We start from the raw sequence: 20,274 nt of genomic DNA, 5'->3' as shown, positions 1-20,274 counted from the left end.
TGTGGCGCTAATTTTGTTTTTTTTTTTTTTTTATAATACCAAGTGATCGGACGAACAAGTCGTGCGCCTAGTGGTAAACGACACGCCTATTCATAACAGTTGCAGTGCTACGCCGAGCTTTAAATCACAAAGATCTCATAGGCACTGGCACTGCGCCCGTCACCCTTACCCTTCATAACCGGAACGCAGTACTGCTAACATTACTGCTTGGCGGCAGAAATAGGTAAGGTGGCAGTACTTCCCCGGACGAACTCTTTCACAATGAGCCCTACTGCTACTAAATTTCTTTTCAAAAGTTGGTAGAGGTATAGTAAATTATTTAGAGAACTTCGTGATTTTTACATCAATAATAAGCCTATTTAAATAGACATAACTCTCAATAAATATGAATGAGATGTAACAATTATTGTAGACTATAAGCTACTTATCGTTTATTGTTAGTTTATTTTTTGTTAATATCAATAATATTTATTTTATTGAATATCACGATGTTTTTACTAAGATGATATTCATATATTTTTTGTGAAAATACTCCACAAGTTATTATTATTGATTATACCTAATAGGTCCTTGTCCTATACCATAGAGAATTACATGGTCACCTTACTAAATGAAGAGATACGAGCGCATAACGTTAAACTTTTAGAAGGGAAGCCTTCCTGCAAATATGATATTCTATACTACTCGGCTAACATAAATTGACCCGTTACACCCTCCTTCTTTTACGTATCACCTTGTATTTACTCCATAAATCTGCCCAAAAGTATTCACGTTAGCTGACAATAAGTAAAGGGTCATCTTAAAACTGTTGGATAAAATGTATGAGCTGAACTTTAGTAATATAGGTTGTTCAGTAGTGTGGGCATTTATCAAGTTTCCAAAGAATCGTCTATAATGTACATTCCAGCTATAGATATTGAATATTGTTTGAGCAAGCTAGCGGTCTCATTCCGTATTCGCCGCGCATTTGGTTTGCATGTAATAAGTTTTGCATGATCCCTTTGGGGAAATATTTAAACTGGTGGTACGATCAAGCGGCGTATACTGTACTTACCCAATGCTATCTATAATTTTACAAACGGATTGACCGCCTACATTTTGTTCAGGAACCATATTTGTTTACTAGTTTTTTCTTTTGCTATCGTGAGATTGATAATCAGCTGAAATATGTAGTCTGAATGGATGAATACCAACCCACAGAGCAGGCTGGCTTCCGGAGTAACTATACTCCATCGCAGAACACATCCATGCTGTCAAACAACTGGTTGAGAGATGCCGAGAGTACGACCGGCCCATGTGCTTAGCCTTTGTAGATTACGAAAAGGGTTTCGACAGCGTTGAGCACTAGGCAGTGTCCCATTCTCTGCATCGTTGTAACATAGCACCCCGGGAGCTATATAAAAACGCAACACTCCAAGTCCGAATGCACAGACTTACCGATTTCGTCCCAATCCGACGAGGTATTCGTCAAGGCGATACTACCTCACCCAAGCTATTCACTACTGTGCTCGAGGACATCAAGAAAACACTCTATTGGGACGTGATAGGAGTAAAGATCGATTGCCGCAATTTAACACATCTGCGCTTCGCTGACGACTTAGTTCTTCTAGATGAAAGTATCGAACAGTTGCAAAGCATACTCCAAGATCTGCACCAAGCATCGATGAGGGTGCACCTAAAGATGAACAGGACCAAAATCAAGGTGATGACCAACTTTGCGGGTCCTAAACATAATATAAATATAGGCAACTGCCCCATAGAGGTAGTGGAAATTACGAGACGAACTCAGGATGGGCTGCCTTCAATAGGTTGGAAGATGTGTTCAAGCCTAGAATCCCTCATGCCTGAAGACCAAGCCAACCAGATCAACCAATGTGTTCTACCTATACTTACTTATGCTTCCGAAACGCGGCCGCTCACGAAAGAATACGTGCACAAGATTCAAGTAACATAAAGGGCAATGGAGCGCGCCATGCTCGGAATTTTTCTGTTGGCTCATGTACCCAATGAAGACATTCTACGTCGTACAAAGGTAGTAGACGTGGATAGGAGGATAGCCAAGCTTAAGTGGAGGTCACTTGGTTAGAATGGACGAAAGCCATGGCCAAGAGACGCAAAAAAACCAAAAGGCAGACCACCCGCCCGATGGATTGATGATATCGAGCCCGTTCTTGGAAACCACTAGACGACTCGCAAGAGACCGAAAAGAATGGCGCAACAGAGAGGAGACCCATGAACTCAGCTGTGAGTGCAAACAGGCTGAATGAATAAAGAATATTTCAATATTGCATCTACAGAATTATATCAATAGTTTTCTGACACAAGTTTGAGCAACGACTAAAAAACTTCTTTTTGTTATTATTGTCGTCCTCTGCGGTACACAGGGTCTGCACAAATTCTGGCCAAGTGTCACTTGAGCTGTCTTCTTTGCTTATCCCCATTTCAGTGCAGCAGTTTTGAATCCGCCCATGATGTTGCACCCCACAGATTTGTACAGATTGGCTGTGTTCTCTTTAAGCGCGTAGCTCGTATGAAGGCTATCGCGGTATTTCCTTTCCAGATACGAAGTGTATTCTATTCACCTCAGTTTTCAAAACTATGTTTTGTTTAATAGGAATTTGTGGGCACTGGGCCGACAAGTTCTCGTTGCAAATCGTGTGCGGATGCGAAGTATGGATCTAAGCCACTTGTTAACAAACACGTTATGCTGGTTGGTTAGTCCCTTTGTTCCTCCATTTCTCGCAGTCGAACAAAAGCAAGCTTTTCACGAAGGACTCGAGGAAGGTGAATTTGATATGACGGGTGAACACGGTTAACCGGTTTAAATTGAACAAATCCCCTCCGAGCCACTCGGGTGTGTTATCAAGCTGCCTTGCTGTATGTAGATTTAGAAACCGTCCTTAATGTGAAGTCTTGGAGTGTGGGACGATCCTTGTTATTCGACATAACCCCTATTTCGGCTGTTTATGTTATGTTACAGGTTAGAGTCTACTACGAAAATTACGTAACACATAACAGTCCGTTTTAAGTTTAAGGGTGGACCGTGTCTCGTTACGATAACGTTGATGTCCCTTGACACTATCTCCCGTATGATGCCGTCGAGCAAAGTGATACAGAATTGACATAAAAAAAAGCTACGTACAAGAGAAATCGCGAAAAATGTAATTCTTGATAATATTAATTATATTGTCTCGAACAAGGCCTGGAAACACACTGTAGGTTAACCATCAAAGTTCCAATATAATCAATATATGTAAATACTTATTTACATATTAAAGATTCAGACTATGTTCAACTCTTGTAAAGTTCTCGCGATCAAAAAGCAAAGGGTTCTTTAAGAGGTACGTGAAGAAATTATAATATTCATATAGTGCAGGATGACTACTAAACTTTCATGATCTTGAACTGACTTCGAGAAAGATTGAATTTGTAATTTATGATGAAACTTCGACTAAGGCATTTTTTTCACATTCAGTACATACATTTTTAGTGTTCCACTCTGGAGTCTCTGGAAATCATTACAGTATGTACCAGTCGTGTGTACTTACTAAATGGAATAATATTAATTGCGAAGAACCGTCATCTTAATGAAGTAACTAGAAAATCTCTAACACATCACACGAGAAACGTTATCGAGAGGTCATTGCGAATTTGATACTAAGTGCGCCATCTATTGAAGCGAATATGAACTTTCAACTTCGGACTTTTCCTATCGCCTTCCACCACTGTTTCATAACTTCAGTTATTTGACATCTATTTAACATAGATGGCGCTATAAGTATTCAATTCTTTTTTTTTTCAGGATTATATTTTCAATTATCACATTATCAGACAAAACGACTCATCCGAAGAATAATGACCTATGTGCAATACTGCTTATTCTCAGGACATTATACAATTCGTTCGCTGTTCTTAGCTCTGGATATCAGAGCGGCTATTGCTCGATTTTATATTTCCGAAACGAAATAATACATCAAATTATGAAAACACCTATAGCTAGGCCTTATTTTGAATAAGAAGATTATGTATTTATCCTATTTTTTTATAATATCAAGTGATGGGACGAACAAGTCGTGCACCTGATGGTAAGCTACACGCCAGTCCTTAACATATTTTCATATTTACATATTTTGCAAACCAGCTACAATGTGTGATGAACCGGGAAGGCTTCAATGATATTTCAAGGTGGACCTGGACATATACAAAGTTTACTTTATTTAGCCAATAAACCAAAATGAAATGACAACATCATAGTATAGGAATGGTACGGATACGAAAGCTGAAGTTCGATAGGAATATAGTAGTATTTCGATACATACTGCGCACACACCAAGAACTATAGATCCCTTGTAAATTCGAGCATGCACACCACAGTTGCCATTCTTGTAATGTAAATTAGTAGTGGCGCCACTGCAACGCTTCTAAAAGCGTCTAATTTGAAGGAGCTGTTAGTAGAATTGTAAGCTATGGCCGATTTACACGTATTAAGTGAAATTAATTAACTAAATTTTAACGTAATTAAATAATCATCAATTTAGTTGATAAGTAATTTAGAATCAAATGTATTTTTCGACGACATAAAATACCATGCCGCGTCTCGCGCATTTACCGATAGACGTGACTCGAGGAAGAAGCATTTGGTGGATTAACGGTTTGTTTGTAGTTTTTTTATGATACCAAGTGATGGGACTAACAAGTCATGCGCCTGGTAGTGTGCTGGTGTCCATAGCAGTTGCAATGCCACTCAGAGCTTTAAATCGGAAAGATAGTAGTGAGATAGAAGTTGATAATTTCACTAGCATCCTTACCCTGCAATACCGGAACGCAGTATATTACAACATTACATTACATTACCGCTTGGCGGCAGAAATAGGTAAGGTGGCAGTACTTCATTGGACGAACTCTTCCACCAGGAGCTCTCTTACTACAAAACTTCCCAACTCCACCCGATTCCCAACATGTCATTAGTTAAAAATACGTGTACACGTTACAGTAGTCGAAAGCTAGTTAATGAGTGACAAAGTCACTTAATCCGCGTGAACCAGCCGTGAGAGAGGAAGTCGACCGACCTTAATGTGCGGCAGCGCCAGCACCCTGCGCAGCTCGTGGATGGCCGAGGCCGTGGCGGGCGTGGCGGCGGCGGGGCCGGGGCCCGCGTGGCGCAGGCGCGTCACGGCGTCCAGCGCCTGCCGGCAGCGCGAGCGCCCCTCGGCCGCGGGCGCGCGCCCGCTCGTCACCACCACCGTGCACGCGATGCGGTCGTACACCTGGTCAGGCGCATACTTCGTCATTCAAAATCCACCACAATATTTTGGTCGTAACGGAACAAAATAGTAGACTGTACAACAAGTGCATAAAACGCGTCATTTTACCCGAGACGAATATATCCACCCGAGCCGAGGGTGAGGGTGGAAACTTAAGTCGAGGGTAAAATGGGTTTTATGAACGAGTTACACACTCGGCTTTTCACTTCGATTGCGAGGAAATTAAACAGCAATATTACAAATAAACGATTTTAATTAAAATTGAATAATTAATAGATTCAGGCGTTACTTTGCGGAAGTCCATGTTAATAAAAATGGAAGTAAATTAATTTGCTACTCCACGAACCCAGTGAAGGTCAAATCGTGCAAAATAGCTGTGCTTGTGTTGAATATTTTTTCATGCAGTTAATTATAGCAACACTGGGGGTAGCGGGGTATAAATTCTCCAACCGTTCTGAACGAGCTCACCCATTCGGCCGAGAGTCGAGCAGTCAACAGCCCCTGAGGATGCCTCGAGGCGAAACGCGCGTTGGGTATATTTTTGGTAATGGTTTGTGACTATAGTTGCGCTAGTGTTATTTATTTTATTAATTTTATGCGGAGGGAGGGTGGTATAATCACAATGTATGTCATTTATGGAGTGTGCAACTCTTTAAGGCTGATTCTCAGATCGCAACATAGAAAAAATTTCAACTTGCTTTTGTGTAAAGGTGTTTAATAATAATGCCATACCTTGAACATATTTATGTGAATGTTTTTGTTCTGTGTCAGGACTGGAGTTGGCTGTTTTTCATAGTACTTACAAACATTAGAACTATACTTGATCGCACCTAAAATGAAATGTAAACCGCCTACTTTGTGTTTCACCGACCATATTTTGTAAATGTACTGTACTTAATAGATTTTATTTATTGTTATTTCAAAGCAACAGACGTGACAACCTGGCTTCCCATAGTACAGGGGTATCAAGCTTAGGAGATACGCACATCTTTGTATTTTTGTGTATTTTGCAATAAAGTAATTTACATTAAAGATAAAAGGTTCCGATGTGGTGTGTGTATAAAAACATATATACGCGATTAACATCCAAAAACAAAGTTTCACTTCCAAAGAAACTATGAGTAAAGCTTGTCATAATAAATATGTACTAAATAAACGTTACCTCTAAAAGGGCTCTAAGCTGCAGATCATCGAGCACGCTATGGAACAAGTCGGGGTCCATGAACAAAGGCCCGTCTTGGAGCACGGAAACGTCGTCCAGAGACTCCACTATTAGATTCACCGCTGCAATAAACAAATCGTGTTTTATTTAATATAGTGTAAACACAATTACGAAATTATACTCCAAAATATAATAATTATTCTTATGTGTCTTTCTTTCGTGTAACTGGTCATATTTTTAGAATTTATTTACTTTTGTGTAATTCCGATATTGACAAATAAGTTCACAATTGCTATATGCTGTACTAGCACGGGCTTGGTTGATATCGCGGGAGTGCAAAACCTGGTTTTTGCGTTGCATTTTACGATATTTGTTGTTTTGTTTTTTTGCTACCGACATTCAAAATTATTTCGTAATGATATACACACGATTCTCTTGTTAATTTTGTCAATTCTATACTCATAAGTAAAATAAGTTGCTCTTCTGTCGTGTATATTTACAGGTTTATAAGATGATTGTGCAGTACTCAGACGGACCGATGTAGGTATAGGGGTGTCAAGAAATCATGGGATGTAATATTTTTTAACTATTTGGAGAAATAAATAAATTAAAAAAAGGGTAAGATAAAGAAATTTTGATTTACTTAACGTGTCTAGTTTATACTAGTCTGGGTTCAGCACTCCTTTTAGTTAAGCCTTAAAACAGGTATGACCTAGTCTGTCAAATATTTCAGCTTGATAGTAGTACAACCAAGAGCATATCACGTTTGACCTTGGACTTTGGATCCTGCTTATGCATACTATCCCAAGAAGATCTTATCAGAAAGATAATCTTACAATAGCAAGTAGAATTGCACAAGACGCAATTCGCGGTCACTGCATTAGATAAACATAAAAGTAGTATTCACCACGATATTTAAGGATGTCAGGATTCAACTCGTTACATGGTACAGATACGGTGATTAAAAACTTCGTGATGAAACCTGCATGTCGAAGAAGGTTCACAATAAAGTCCCCAACCCGCATTGGACTAGCATGGCGAGGTACTGCCTAAACCCTCGCATGAGAGGAAGCTGTTCTCAGCAGTGGGCCGTACAAATAGGTTACAGTATGAAGGGTGTTCTGAGTAATGCACCCAGGTGATTTAAGTTTACTAAAAGTGTACTTAATGCACCTAGGTGAACTAATTCAGGTGAATTAAGTTCTGACATTACTACTTGGTGGCAGAAATAGGTAAAGTGGCAGTACTACTCTGTACGAACTCTTTCACAAGGAGTTCTACAGCCACTTAGTGTACACTGCTATTTAATGTATGAAATACCAACAGAGTGGTTTATCTATCCTGGTTACAAAACAAAATGGATTCAACATACCAGCGGCATTGGCCTCTTCTAACATAGCTTGGCGCCTAGCAGGTTGTTCTTCCTCTTCTTCATCATCAGCGGCTGCTGCGCCTAGAGTCGCGGCACGGAGACGGCGTCGACTGTTGAATTTCTTCAGTTCTTCAACTGTACCTGCTAGGTGGATGCGGTTTTGCTTGTCACGGTCCTGAAAATTGTATGAAGATGTTTGGATAGTGTAAGACAATTACACCAATTACATATTGTCATATTAGGGAATTCTAATCACTTGAAGAACGAAATGCATCCGCGGGCAAAATGCAAAATACAAGTACCAATTTAAGCAAGTTTTTTTTATCATATCAAGTGACGGGACGGACAGGTCGTGCGCCTGATGGTAAGCTGTGAAGCTTAAGTTCAGGATAGGCGTGTGCCTATCCTTAACAGTTGTAGCGCCACTCAAGAGCTTTAAATCGCAAAGATCTGAGGGGCACTGCCACTGCGCACGTCACCCTGAGACATAACTTGACAAATCGAATGTGCCTGTAATTTCACCAGCACCCTTACTCTTCAAAACCGGAACACTGTAATGCTGATATTACTGTTAGCGGCAGAAATAGATAAAGTGGCAGTACTACCCTGGACGAACTAATTCACAAAGAGCTCTACTGCTACTAAATTATAAATTTATAACCGACTTTACTCGTTTATTTGAAATTTAGATAAAATAAATTCAATCTAATCTGTTCTTCCGTCATCCTTTCGAAACAATTTCTGTCAAATAAGTAATACTCAACCAAATTAAAAAACAATGTCAACTATGAAGCTTCATTCGAATCATGCGTCTTTTTATTTCATTCTTTTCTTTTCTTTGAATATTACTTATTTCACAGTAATTTTTTCGGACGGAGAACGTGTAAAGGCCCGCTCTCTGTTTAATACTGATTACCACTAAAGCCTACAGCAATCTCTTAACATTTTTTTGCCCATTTGGACTGATTATAAATATGTTAAAGAGCATAAACTTTTTTATGAAGAATTTAGTTTGATCTAGACAATAAAATTTACTGACCCTTATCCAGCGGTGGTTGAGCACCTCTTGGATAGTGATCCGTTGCGTATGGTCCACAGTGAGCATTCGTTGGACCAAGTCTTTGGCGGAGTCGCTTATGTCGTCCCAATGAGGAGCATCGAACTAGAATATAAAAAAATATTAATTGCACGTAAGTAGCCGTTTGAGTATCGGTTATATATAACTTATAAATTGTTGATGTTACGAATTATATACGAAAAAATAATAATATATGATCTGAAACTGGTTTATGTATTATTAAATAATAAAATTACAGAAACTTTTGAAACAGCAAGTTAAGTATATATACCTAAAGACCTTTTGCTGAGAAGACTCGTTCGTTTCGTCCACGAAATCGTCACAATAAACCTTATCGATTTCCCGGATGCTAAAACCTGGCCGACTAAGTCATTAATAGCATTAATTACTTGCGTAATATTGTATGAATGTACTCACCCTAAGTCGTCCACGGCAAATAGCTTCGAAAAGCCTCTCTCTAGTGCCTGTGAACGGCAGATATCCCACGAGCAGTACGTGTAGCAGTATCCCTGCTGCCCATACGTCGACAGGTTTCCCATAAAGCTGACTAGATACTACTTCTGGTGCCATGTAGTGCGGCGTCCCTATGCGACCTGTAATACAATTTTTTCGTCAGACATTGATATACAAAGGAACCGAATACGACATTGTATTAGATACCAATACTTTGAAGGAAGGTACAACGTGTAATGTACATGTGGCAGTCGTTAAGAAAATATTAAGACGGACGGTGTATATTAAGACGGCTCTCACACGGCGACTTCTGTCGCAACGAAACGCGACACTGCGACTTCAACATAGCATTTAGTTAGTATGAAGTTGTATAAAGTACAACATACGGCTAAAGTCGCGACTCTACAAAGAGACAAGAGACAGTCAGAATATCGCAAATCGATGGGTCACTGATGGAGAACTATCTTAAGCGGGATATTCATCATCCTATAAGTCTTTTATTAGGTAGTGACATTATACAAAAGCCATAGATGAGTACTATAGAATTTTTTCAATACATCATTCTGCTACTCTGTGGGTCTCTTCTTTATAGAAAATCAAAAGTGAACACTTTTATATTATATCAAATTAAGTATCGACTGATAATATTCTAGGCTAGGAATTGACAATGCTAGGATTGTCATAGACAATTACTCCACGCGGACAGCTGTTATCTACGAAGATATTTTAACTCTGATACTTGTCGACAGAACTACTTTTAACTTCTAGAAACTTCCTAGACTTCCGTATACTATACTAGTTCTCAAAATATGAACGTCGGCATTACTTTAGTTGCAATACGGGGAAGTTTCTCGAAGTTGGGAATTTAGGGGTATATTTTAAAAATAGTTAATTGTAGCGCAGTTTTATCGTATTGTTTTATTTTCATTTGCCAGGATTGGTATTGATTGAAAAATTTGTTCAGAATTACAAATAGAATAGATATGTAGTGAAATTTATTAGCTACTACGTCTCATACACATAAAAGAAATTAGATATTCAAGACGTGGAAGAAAACATTCACATTGAATAAAACGTTAGAGCTTAGTCACCATTATAGAATTATGGACATCCCACTCAGTTAAGTATTGTGTTTGACGATAAAAATTAACAACTTTATATAGGGCAATTGGAAGTGTAACTATTTTATCGGATCTAAATCGCGTATACATGTTTTTACAAACCAGCGATTCGGACTCTTTTCAGGACTCATTGTCACTACAGACTGAGATGATGTTAGTCATCAACCAGTTATGTCTCATATTAACGGAAACCACTCTAGGCTGAACTATAGTTACAAAAGTTATTAAATATACGCGATTTAAATCCGAAATAATAGTTTCATTTCCTGTGTGTAGCAATTGCGAAAACTTAAAAATTATTTTTATAGGCCAAATGTTGACATAGTTAAAAAATGGTAACACCGGTATAATAATATGTGATTTAAGATTGAAGGAGACAATATAATTAACAAATGAGTTGAGCAAAAACTTCAACATATTTGGAAACAAGTTTAAATTACTTAAAGACATTATATATGTAAAATATAGTGCAATTATTACAAAATATTATGTCATTGTATTACTAATATATTTGATACTAAAGTAACACAATCGTTATATTATGTTTTATATAAATATATTTATTTATTTATAAATAATAAGGTTCCAAGTTATTAGGTAACATCAGACACTACATTAAACAGACTTTAGAACATGAAAGAAATTGTCCATACAGATATAATACTGTTCATTTTTTCAGGAATATTATTGGACCTTTCTAAAATCTTCTTATTTTTGATTATTATTATTATGTGTTGCATATACTTTATTAATTTTTAATTATTTTTATTAGTTTATTAGTTTGTTAATTGTATGTACTTGTAACCGATTAATTTTTGTAATATTAGTTTTATAGTTGTTCATTTTTTATTATTTAGTTTTAAACCGATGGAATCAGAGCTCGATAAAAAAAAGAACTAAAAAAACATTGAATATGAATTTTTGCAATATCGGGTGGAAGAGGGAACAGGGCTGGTTTTCTAGTAAAAGTTGTTTACTAATCATGGACTTAAGTCAGCTAAGAAATTACGATCTTACACATACGTGAAGGTGACAACATTCGACAAAGTGAAATGTTATTTAAGTAACACAGACTCCAATTGTTAGCAGCTTTGTTTAATTATTATTTGTAATTTTTAAAGTTTTATTAACGCAAATAAATGTTAGTTCATGGTTTTAATAACTGATTCAAACAGAAAATCAACCTCTGGATTAATATGGGAAGTGCCCACTAAATTGCGGTGACAGTGCCAATACAAGACTGGACAGACAGTGCAGCAAGCGAATTTGCGCTTTGATGCCTGTTTTATGAGACATGTAGTGTGTGGTATTTTATTTTTCGGTTAATCGTGATTAGATGACAAACATATTTGCGGCTCATAAACATAACTTGCAACACCAGACAAAAGCTTACAAATTATTTCATTTATAAATTCTTTAATTTTTAAGCTTACTTTTATTTAATTTTTTTAAATTTATTATTTATTTATTTATTTATTTATTCATAAACATCTTTATTTATGTTTTTACCCATTTTTATATTTACGAGCCACAAATAAAACATTGTAATCGTTAGCAAAGCATTCTGAGATAGTTATTGTGAGTCACAGTGTGCTGGTGGAATTTGGCACATATGTCCATGCGGTTAGGGCACAGTTTGCTTCGCTATCGAAGTCTTACCATACTCGTCAGATTTGAGATACGCTTGACCCATAGGGCCCACTAGTGGCCGATTGTCCATCACCAGTTCTGTACAAGACAACCTAGAGTGACACACTCGTAAAAAAAAGATAGAAAACACTCTTTTTCTTGTTAACTCTTTGAGAGAAAAGTAAAACATTTTAAATAAAAACTACTGCTAGCTTAATAATACAGTAAAGTGTTTTTTTTTATTGTATCAGAATAAGATCCATGGGCTTCAAGAACAATTTATCAACTTAAATAAAACGTCATAAAATCAAGGTTTTATACATAAGAAGCGTAACTTGTATAGAAATTTCTTCCACAGTGAAGGCAAACGATGCGCACGTGTATGAGTATGCGCATAGAGTTTGAAGCCTTTTATCATGGTAATTTCTATACATTATTGGTAATTTAATGAGTTATGTAAACTTAGCAGATGACGCAAAAAATTTCGCTTTGAATAAGTTAGCCAGAAAGCACACAACCCGCTTACAAACTGGATAAAAGACTTAGTAAGTACTGAGCTCACCAGGCGGCGCGCGATGCGCAGTCGGCGTGGGCAGTTGCGCGGCGACGCCAAACCCGCCGAGTTTGACAGGCGCGCAGTTGTCACGCCCGGCTAGTAACACGCAGTGCGGGCGCACGTCTCGGTGAACTATGTCGTTCTCGTGGCAGTAGCGGAGGGCTTCCAAGATTTGACGCATGTAATGACTGCAGACGTGATTGCATAAATTAGATAAACACAGCTCCACTCCAGAAAGGTAGTCCGTAGAGATAAATTTGCAATATAGCAACAAGCTGTGTACGAGCCAGGAAACAGGTCGCAAGTCTTCCGTAGAATATTACTCTGTATCGTGTCTAGTTTGTATGTTACACAATATGACATATAGTTCATTATGCTATGTACAATTCGTTACAAAAATTCGTTTCCATTACGTTCCACAGCAATGTAAATTAATTAAGCATTAGCTGATACATTTTATCTTATTTCCTAAAAGGTATAAAATCTACACCAACAGCCTCTATTTGAAGGATCTAAAATTCACAAAAAACGCATTTGAGGTATTTTACCCACTGGGCTACATAGTGAACAATGGTTAAGTGCTGAGAGGTATACATGTTTATTATAGGACTACAAAGTTCACGATAGCATACAATTAACTATTAAAAGTAATGATGAAATTGATCTGAATGTAGCGAATTTTTCAAAGTCAAAGATTATTTATCCCATAGGTAAAATAAATTTACACTTGAAACCGTCACATTTAAGCTACTGTTCACTATGCTGACCTCCCTGAGAAGAACGAGCAAGAAACTCTAGGGATTGCTGTTTTCAAATAAACTTAAATGCTATGGAATACACTTTGAATCAAATTTGTGTGGATTCTGGAGCCATGTCGTCGTTCCATACATTTTTATCTAACACGTAGTCTTCAATTTTGTAATATGATTTTTCGATCAAAATATTTTTAATGTAGTTTTTAAACTTAGGAAATGATAAACTTAATATATGCTCCGGAATCTTATTGTAAAAACGTATACAGTTCCCCATAAAAGAGTTATTTACCTTGGTTAAACGAAATCGTGGTACCATGAGTTTGGACTTAGCTCTAAGGTTAATATTATGGATATCTTCTTTCTTATTGAAATTATGAATATTTTTACGGGCATATAAAATATTTGAGTAAATGTACTGTGTTGCCACAGTCATGATACCAGTCTCCTTAAACTTTTCTTGAGAGAAACCCGAGAGCCTAGACGGTACACAGAACGAATCGCTCGTTTTTGCAATACAAATATGGTTTGAATATCTGCCGCTTTACCCCACATGAGAATCCCGTAGGACATTATACTATGGAAGTAACTAAAGTAAACTAGTCTAGCAGTACTAACATCGGTAAGCTCACGTATTCTGCGGACTGCGTAAGCAGCGGAGCTTAATCTGCTGGCCAGGAAATATATATGTGGAAGTTTACTATCTAAGGTCACCCCCAAGAAGACTACTTTATTAACAAGGTCTAACTTTTCTCCGTTTATTTCTATGCTTGGACTAGTCGATTTTACGTTAGGTAATTCAAATTTAACACATTTTGTCTCCTTGGCATTAAGCAATAAATTGTTAGCATTAATCCAATAATCTACCTTAGAGAGGGTATAATTAATATGGTCATAGTTAATGTCATGTCTGTCTGTTTTAAAAATCAAGGATGTGTCATGCAAATAACACTATTTCGCAATGGTCCTTAACAAAGAATGGCAGATCATTAATATAAATCAAAAATAAGAAAGGTCCAAGTATTGAGCACTGCGGAACACCCATTTTTACCAGAGAACCCAAAGAAGTCACTCCATTTATGTCTACTTTCTGAATTCTACCGTTGAGATATAACGAGACAAGTTTCGACGCCTTGCCATTTACACCGTAATGTTCCAACTTCCTAACATGATCAACGCAATCAAATGCCTTTGAGAGGTCACAAAAATCACTAATAGCGTTCTGGGACCTTTCCCAAGCATCAAAGATGTGTTTTAGTAACGCTACCCCCGCATCGCTAGTCGATCTACCACTAGTAAACCCGTATTGTTCACTATGAAAAATATGATTCCTACCGAAATAGGACAGTACTTGAGTTAGCATAACCTTTTCGAATAGGGAAGAACCTTGCTGTATTTCATTAAATCGGGAAAAATACCTTCGTCACGCACCTATTGAAAGCTACAGCTAAATGTGGGGAAATTAGATCAATAACTGATTCTATTACTTTAGTTGATATGCCCCAGAGATCTTCAGTTTTTTTAACATGTATTGATTTAAAAGCTTTTATTATTTTTATTTTCGAAATCGATTTTTTGATTGATGATTTTTCGAAAATTTTATTTTATTATTTTCAAAATCGAAGTTCTATAAGATGTGTAAAAGATACATACCACGCAACAGCCTCACTGTAGACAAACCCGGCACTCGCTCTGCGCACAACTTCGAAGCAGAGATCGGATCCGTCCATGCTGGAATTCAAAGAAAGAAGTTTTAAATTGTGTACGTGCTCTAATTAAGTATTGAAATGAACAGAATTGCAAGTTAAATTAGTCTAAGTATTTTAAGGAACTTAATAGTGTACAAGCTCGATAGGTTTAACAGATCAAGACAATTAACATTTAAAAAATTATTGATAAGAAAAATGGAAGTAAATTAATTTGCTACTCCGCGAACCCAGTGAAGGTTAAATCATGCAAAATAGCTGCGCTTGTGTTGAATATTTTTTGATGCAGTTAATTTATAATTATAAGTCAGTTAAAATATTCAACACACAAGCAGCTATTTTGTACTATTTAACCTTCACTGGGTTCACGGAGTAGCAAATTAATTTACTTCCATTTTTATTGACATGGGTTTCTGCAAACTAACACCTGAATCTATCAATAAAATTATTGATAGTTAGAAGTTTCATGCCACAGTACGATTTTTGTTGTTTCTTCTGATATTTCAGAGGGGTAACATGCTCCATAGTAGTGGGTCATTAGCAAACGGCAGCAGACTTTAAGAATGGAGATCTGGATTCCCCCTTTCACTCTTGACGACTATCCTCATATCGACTTCATGCGGCGTTACTATCGTCACTCATTCAAGATACATAGAATAGATATTACATATGGTTTTTCTTAAAGCAATCTACTTAACAAGTCAATTCATGACCATGGAGCGTAGAACTGCATTGAAATATGGGGTAAATAAGAAACACTTACTGTAGAAACCTCTACTAGTGCTAATCATTTAGTAAATAACTACACAATTCTAGAACTCTAAACTCACTCATTTACACTTTTACAAGACAATCAACTATTCTTAACTATATTTTTACTAAATGAGTTTGCAAATACAGTTTGTCCTAACACAATAGATTTAACAGAATTGAATATAATATTACTCACTATTCAAATACCATGTAGAGCATTCCCTCAGAGCTGTAGGTCTCTAAAAGCTCCACAATGTGAGGATGTTTCAGCATATGACATATTGTTGCCTCCCGCTTCAAATCTGGTGATTGATATGACAAATAATTATTTCAATTTCATATTTTTATTGATAACATTAACATTATGACTGCAGCAATAAACGATAAAAGTAAGCAAAGTTTTAGTATTCAATTAAAAATTATAGATATTTCACTGTAAGAATTTACAGGTGTTTCTTCTATCATGGGATTAAATTTGAATTGGTTGTACTCATGAATAAATATAACTTTCATGTAAAGGACCCCTCTTAATTGCGAAAGAAAGCTTAGCTACGAAATGAGCAAGTTGTTGCTGAGTTGCTATTGTCACTATTTAGCAACTATTACACATAATATCGCATTTCCAACCCCTGACAGAACAAGAGAGGAAAAGAAGGGAGTGATAAGTTATAAACACAACTGTCAATCTGTGTTTAAATTTGTATCATGGCATCATAGATCTAGAATGATTGAACAAAATTGTGGTTTATTTTGAAATTTCCCGTTCAACTACTTATTTTAACAAGTGATGTCACACAATTTTGAATTTCTACAAGTCAACATACTATCAAATTATAACATATGCTATGAACCAATGCAATACCTGCAGTACTAAGTCCAGGGCTGGCAGTAAAACGGGCAACATCAACAATTTTGACTGCAAACTGTTGACCAGTTTGACGGTGCACACAGCGTCGGACAAGGCTGAATGGTCCCCTATAGAAATAAATCAATTCTGTTTTATGAACCTTAATATGAAGCTATGTGATAAACTTTCGTAACAAAACAATTTCCAATAGGCAACATTGGTTTTTAAATATCCTCTCTAACTTTTAAATCTTTCCATAATTATGAGCAACATATACATATATAATAACTTGTATTGTAAGTGCAAACAATCTACTTATAATGCCCAACAGTTGGTAAATGGCTATAAATTGATATGGAGAGCCAAATCACAATCACAAAGAATAAGTCATACATAACCACTAGAATAATATTTAAACTTATTTGTTATTTTCATGGATTGATTTCAATTTCACATAAGTTTATAATTTTAAATAGAAAATTGCCATAAGACTTACACGTATTAACTAAACTAATGGATAACTCACATATATTTGAGTGGAATATTGACTTAAAAGATCATTAAATACATATTGACGAAGTCTAGTGCTGATTTTCAAGTGGTAAATAGGACTCTTCACATGTAATTTGTTTATAACATTCCACTTAGATGACTTACTCACATGACTTATCTGTTAGTTTAGTTAAAAAGTTAATTGCTCTTTTACTTTTTTATTCTACATACAATGTATCAATTTTTTACTCAGCAGTGACATTATGAATGGGTATATAGAGTGATATGGCACAGTACAATTTTCTTGCTATTATCTGAATCCAGTTGTGCCATTATTTATGGACCTCGACCCTCCTTGATTGTAATAACCAATTTAAAAGTAGTTTGTATTTCTTAGTCATGGTTTAATTTAATTACTTTTTGATATATTCAAGAAGAATATACTTAACTGTGATGGAAGACTCAGCCTATGGCCAATAACCATAACATTCATAACATAACTTTTTCCTGTTGTAATCCTGAGATTACACGCAAATAAATCTTAGGCTGAATAACTTTAATTTTACTGAGATGAGGATATAAGTTACTGTAATTGCCACCTATTTTAAGATTTAGTGGTAGATAACATTTTTTCAAAAATTAGGTAAAAGTATTGTACATCTACAAAATAAATTGAAAAAGTATTGAGAAGATTTTTGCACAAAGAACATAAAAATTTTAAACTGAAATGGATAAAATTAAAAACAATTTAAAAATATTTTAACAGTAATTATGTTTGACAAATACTATATATTGTAATTTAGTAATCAATATTTTAGACAAAAGCTTGACCTACATTTCTAAATTTGAAAACAATTATCGTAGTGAAAAGAAATATTTTTGATAATTATAAGCTATATTTATCTTTCACCGACTGGCACATGATAGCCTAAAGCTGCATAGGTGTCAACACGATTCTTATTAGATTATGTTATACTTACTTGCCAATAATTTCACAAAGTTCGTAGACATCGTCGAAAAGTACATCGTCCTCAGCCATTTTTCACAATAACACTGGTCACTACGTCTCAGAAAAAGGTAAAAAATATCATTTTTGCACAGCCTTCAACCCGCTTTTGGGAAGGTTACGCCCAAGTACCAGATTCGTAGGTAACTAAATTTTATATGAACACCAAAGGACATTTACTACGAAGTCTTATTCACTTAATTATAAATATAATAAGAAAACGCCGTGCTAAATAGTAATTTGTGCATTGTAAAGATATAAATCGGAAATTATTCGCGCATTTTTAAAAACGCAGTTCATAAAGAGAAAAATCTGTTAAAAATACAAAGTGAGAGTTAAAGACAAACGTATATTTAAAATTGCTTGCAAATCACTAATAAATGGCAAATTAGTGATTAGCGTAAAATATATAATTTTACGAGAAGTATTTTTTCTATTTACTTTTGACATTCAGAGATTGCGAATGTACTGAACGAAGTTCGCTGCAAATGAGTTGGGTTGCTAAGGGAAAAAATATTCTGTGAAATTCGAATTACTCTATTATCTCCAAGCGCGTTCCATTTTCTATCGATCAGTAGACGCTATTGGCTACCTTTGGAAAAGAAAAACCATGGCCCATATTTTTGACTTTTAATTTTTTTAGCTTGGCTTGTATGTGAGAAAAAAAGATCGTTTATATCTACATAAAAATACTGGTGCAGTGTGAAACTGCAATTTTTTTGTGCCTTGTGACAAATAACAACACAATACAACGTAGGATTGGGTAACTTTTAAAACGTGTTTCCATAATAGTTCAAGTAAACTGTAAGGAAAGTAGTTGCGAAATATGAGTTATGTATCATAAAAAAATCTAAAAATAAGAAGACATTAAAACCAGGTCTAGTTGATAGGACCACTGAAAGTAATGTTCCAGTTAAACTGTTCGAAATATAAATGTGTTGCAAGGAATCTTTTTTTAAAGTCCGGGCTAAAAAAAACTAAAAAAAATTTTACTATTTCCTAATTTTGAATCATAGTGTTACAACTACAGGAGGTAGATTATATATTTGAATAACTCGATTATTTGCATCTGGGCAAGCAAATAAAGCCGTAAACTTACAATAATAATTTCAAGAACTAGACTTCTCCAAGTAAGCGGTAAATACCCTACACGGTAACGGGTTAGCAGAAATGGATAAATGTGAGTACAACATTTTATCAAAAAAGACCAAAAACAAAACAAAGAATAAAGAATAAACTGCCTCGGTGGCCGAATGGTTACCATGCCGCACTACCACGTAGAGGTCCCAGGTTCGATTCCCGAGCTGGGAGAAATATTTGTATGGCCTGCATTTATTTCTCTCGTGTGTCCATGGCACCCGCGACACAGGGTTTCCCCTAGTGCGGGGCTATGTTGAGTGTGTGCGTTATAATTAATTAATTTTTATGTAATAGAAAAATGTAAAAGTAAAAAATAAATTTGTGCCGTCGAGAGCACATCAGGCTTGATAATTTGAGCTTTGAACCGTTTTGTAGAGTTAAGTTTAGGTCATGAAATTTAATTTAAATTTTAAGCATCAAGCTTGACGCTCTTAATCTCGTACCTACAAGGTCATATTGTTTTTATGTGAAGTAATACTTTTAAGATTGTGTTAGTAAGGGATTCAGAGTATTATTAATTTCAATGAAAAAAAAAAAAGGTTGAAGCGAGCCGAAAAATTTATTGATTTCCTTGTAAAAGAAAAAGTTTCAACAAATAAAATAGTGTTTAATAGTAATGAACGTCAAAAATACTAAAAACAGTGTTGTGGTGTAGAAATATCTACGTAAAATAAAAACCACTGTTAATTTACCCTAGATAGCTACGAAATTACACCCATGAATTCATATAAAATTTTCTTATGAAGGTCCTCCTTTATGTACTTATCATCTGTTTCTTATTACGATGCAACACAATTATGTTCTAAATTGAATGGTAATGAGAGCTATCATAATTACATGCACAAGATAAACAAGATTAATTTTTATATTTGGTTAATTTTTCAATATAAGTAACGTCTTTTGCCTGTGGTCCTACCACAGACATATATCTAGGTAGACGCCG

At 35.9% G+C, this 20,274-nt stretch overlaps 1 protein-coding gene across 8 annotated transcripts in view; it reads right to left on the bottom strand.

Annotated features, from left to right (window-relative positions):
* Positions 1-18,358, bottom strand: part of LOC113229249 (peripheral plasma membrane protein CASK) — a 362,788-nt gene extending 344,430 nt beyond the window's left edge. For 7 of the 8 annotated variants that reach the window (XM_026462773.1, XM_026462774.1, XM_026462778.1 and 4 more), the window contains exons 1-11: positions 18,166-18,358; positions 16,709-16,821; positions 16,043-16,148; positions 15,041-15,118; positions 12,642-12,823; positions 12,110-12,178; positions 9,294-9,469; positions 8,838-8,960; positions 7,799-7,973; positions 6,427-6,548; positions 5,070-5,267 (exon numbers count right to left, since the gene is read on the bottom strand). In XM_026462773.1, coding sequence (XP_026318558.1) covers positions 5,070-5,267; positions 6,427-6,548; positions 7,799-7,973; positions 8,838-8,960; positions 9,294-9,469; positions 12,110-12,178; positions 12,642-12,823; positions 15,041-15,118; positions 16,043-16,148; positions 16,709-16,821; positions 18,166-18,224 — 1,401 coding nt within the window. In that variant the 5' untranslated portion in view covers positions 18,225-18,358. The remainder of the gene's footprint in view (positions 1-5,069; positions 5,268-6,426; positions 6,549-7,798; positions 7,974-8,837; positions 8,961-9,293; positions 9,470-12,109; positions 12,179-12,641; positions 12,824-15,040; positions 15,119-16,042; positions 16,149-16,708; positions 16,822-18,165) is intronic. The other variant, XM_026462779.1, reaches the window with a different exon arrangement.
* Between the last annotated feature and the right edge of the window lie 1,916 nt (positions 18,359-20,274).

This window comes from Hyposmocoma kahamanoa, unplaced genomic scaffold (genome assembly GCF_003589595.1).
Source record: "Hyposmocoma kahamanoa isolate Upper Pololo Valley unplaced genomic scaffold, ASM358959v1 296, whole genome shotgun sequence".
Classification (NCBI taxonomy): Eukaryota; Metazoa; Arthropoda; class Insecta; order Lepidoptera; family Cosmopterigidae; genus Hyposmocoma; species Hyposmocoma kahamanoa.
The sequence above is the reverse complement of the archived record's forward strand: the minus strand, read 5'-3'. Positions and strand labels throughout refer to the sequence as shown.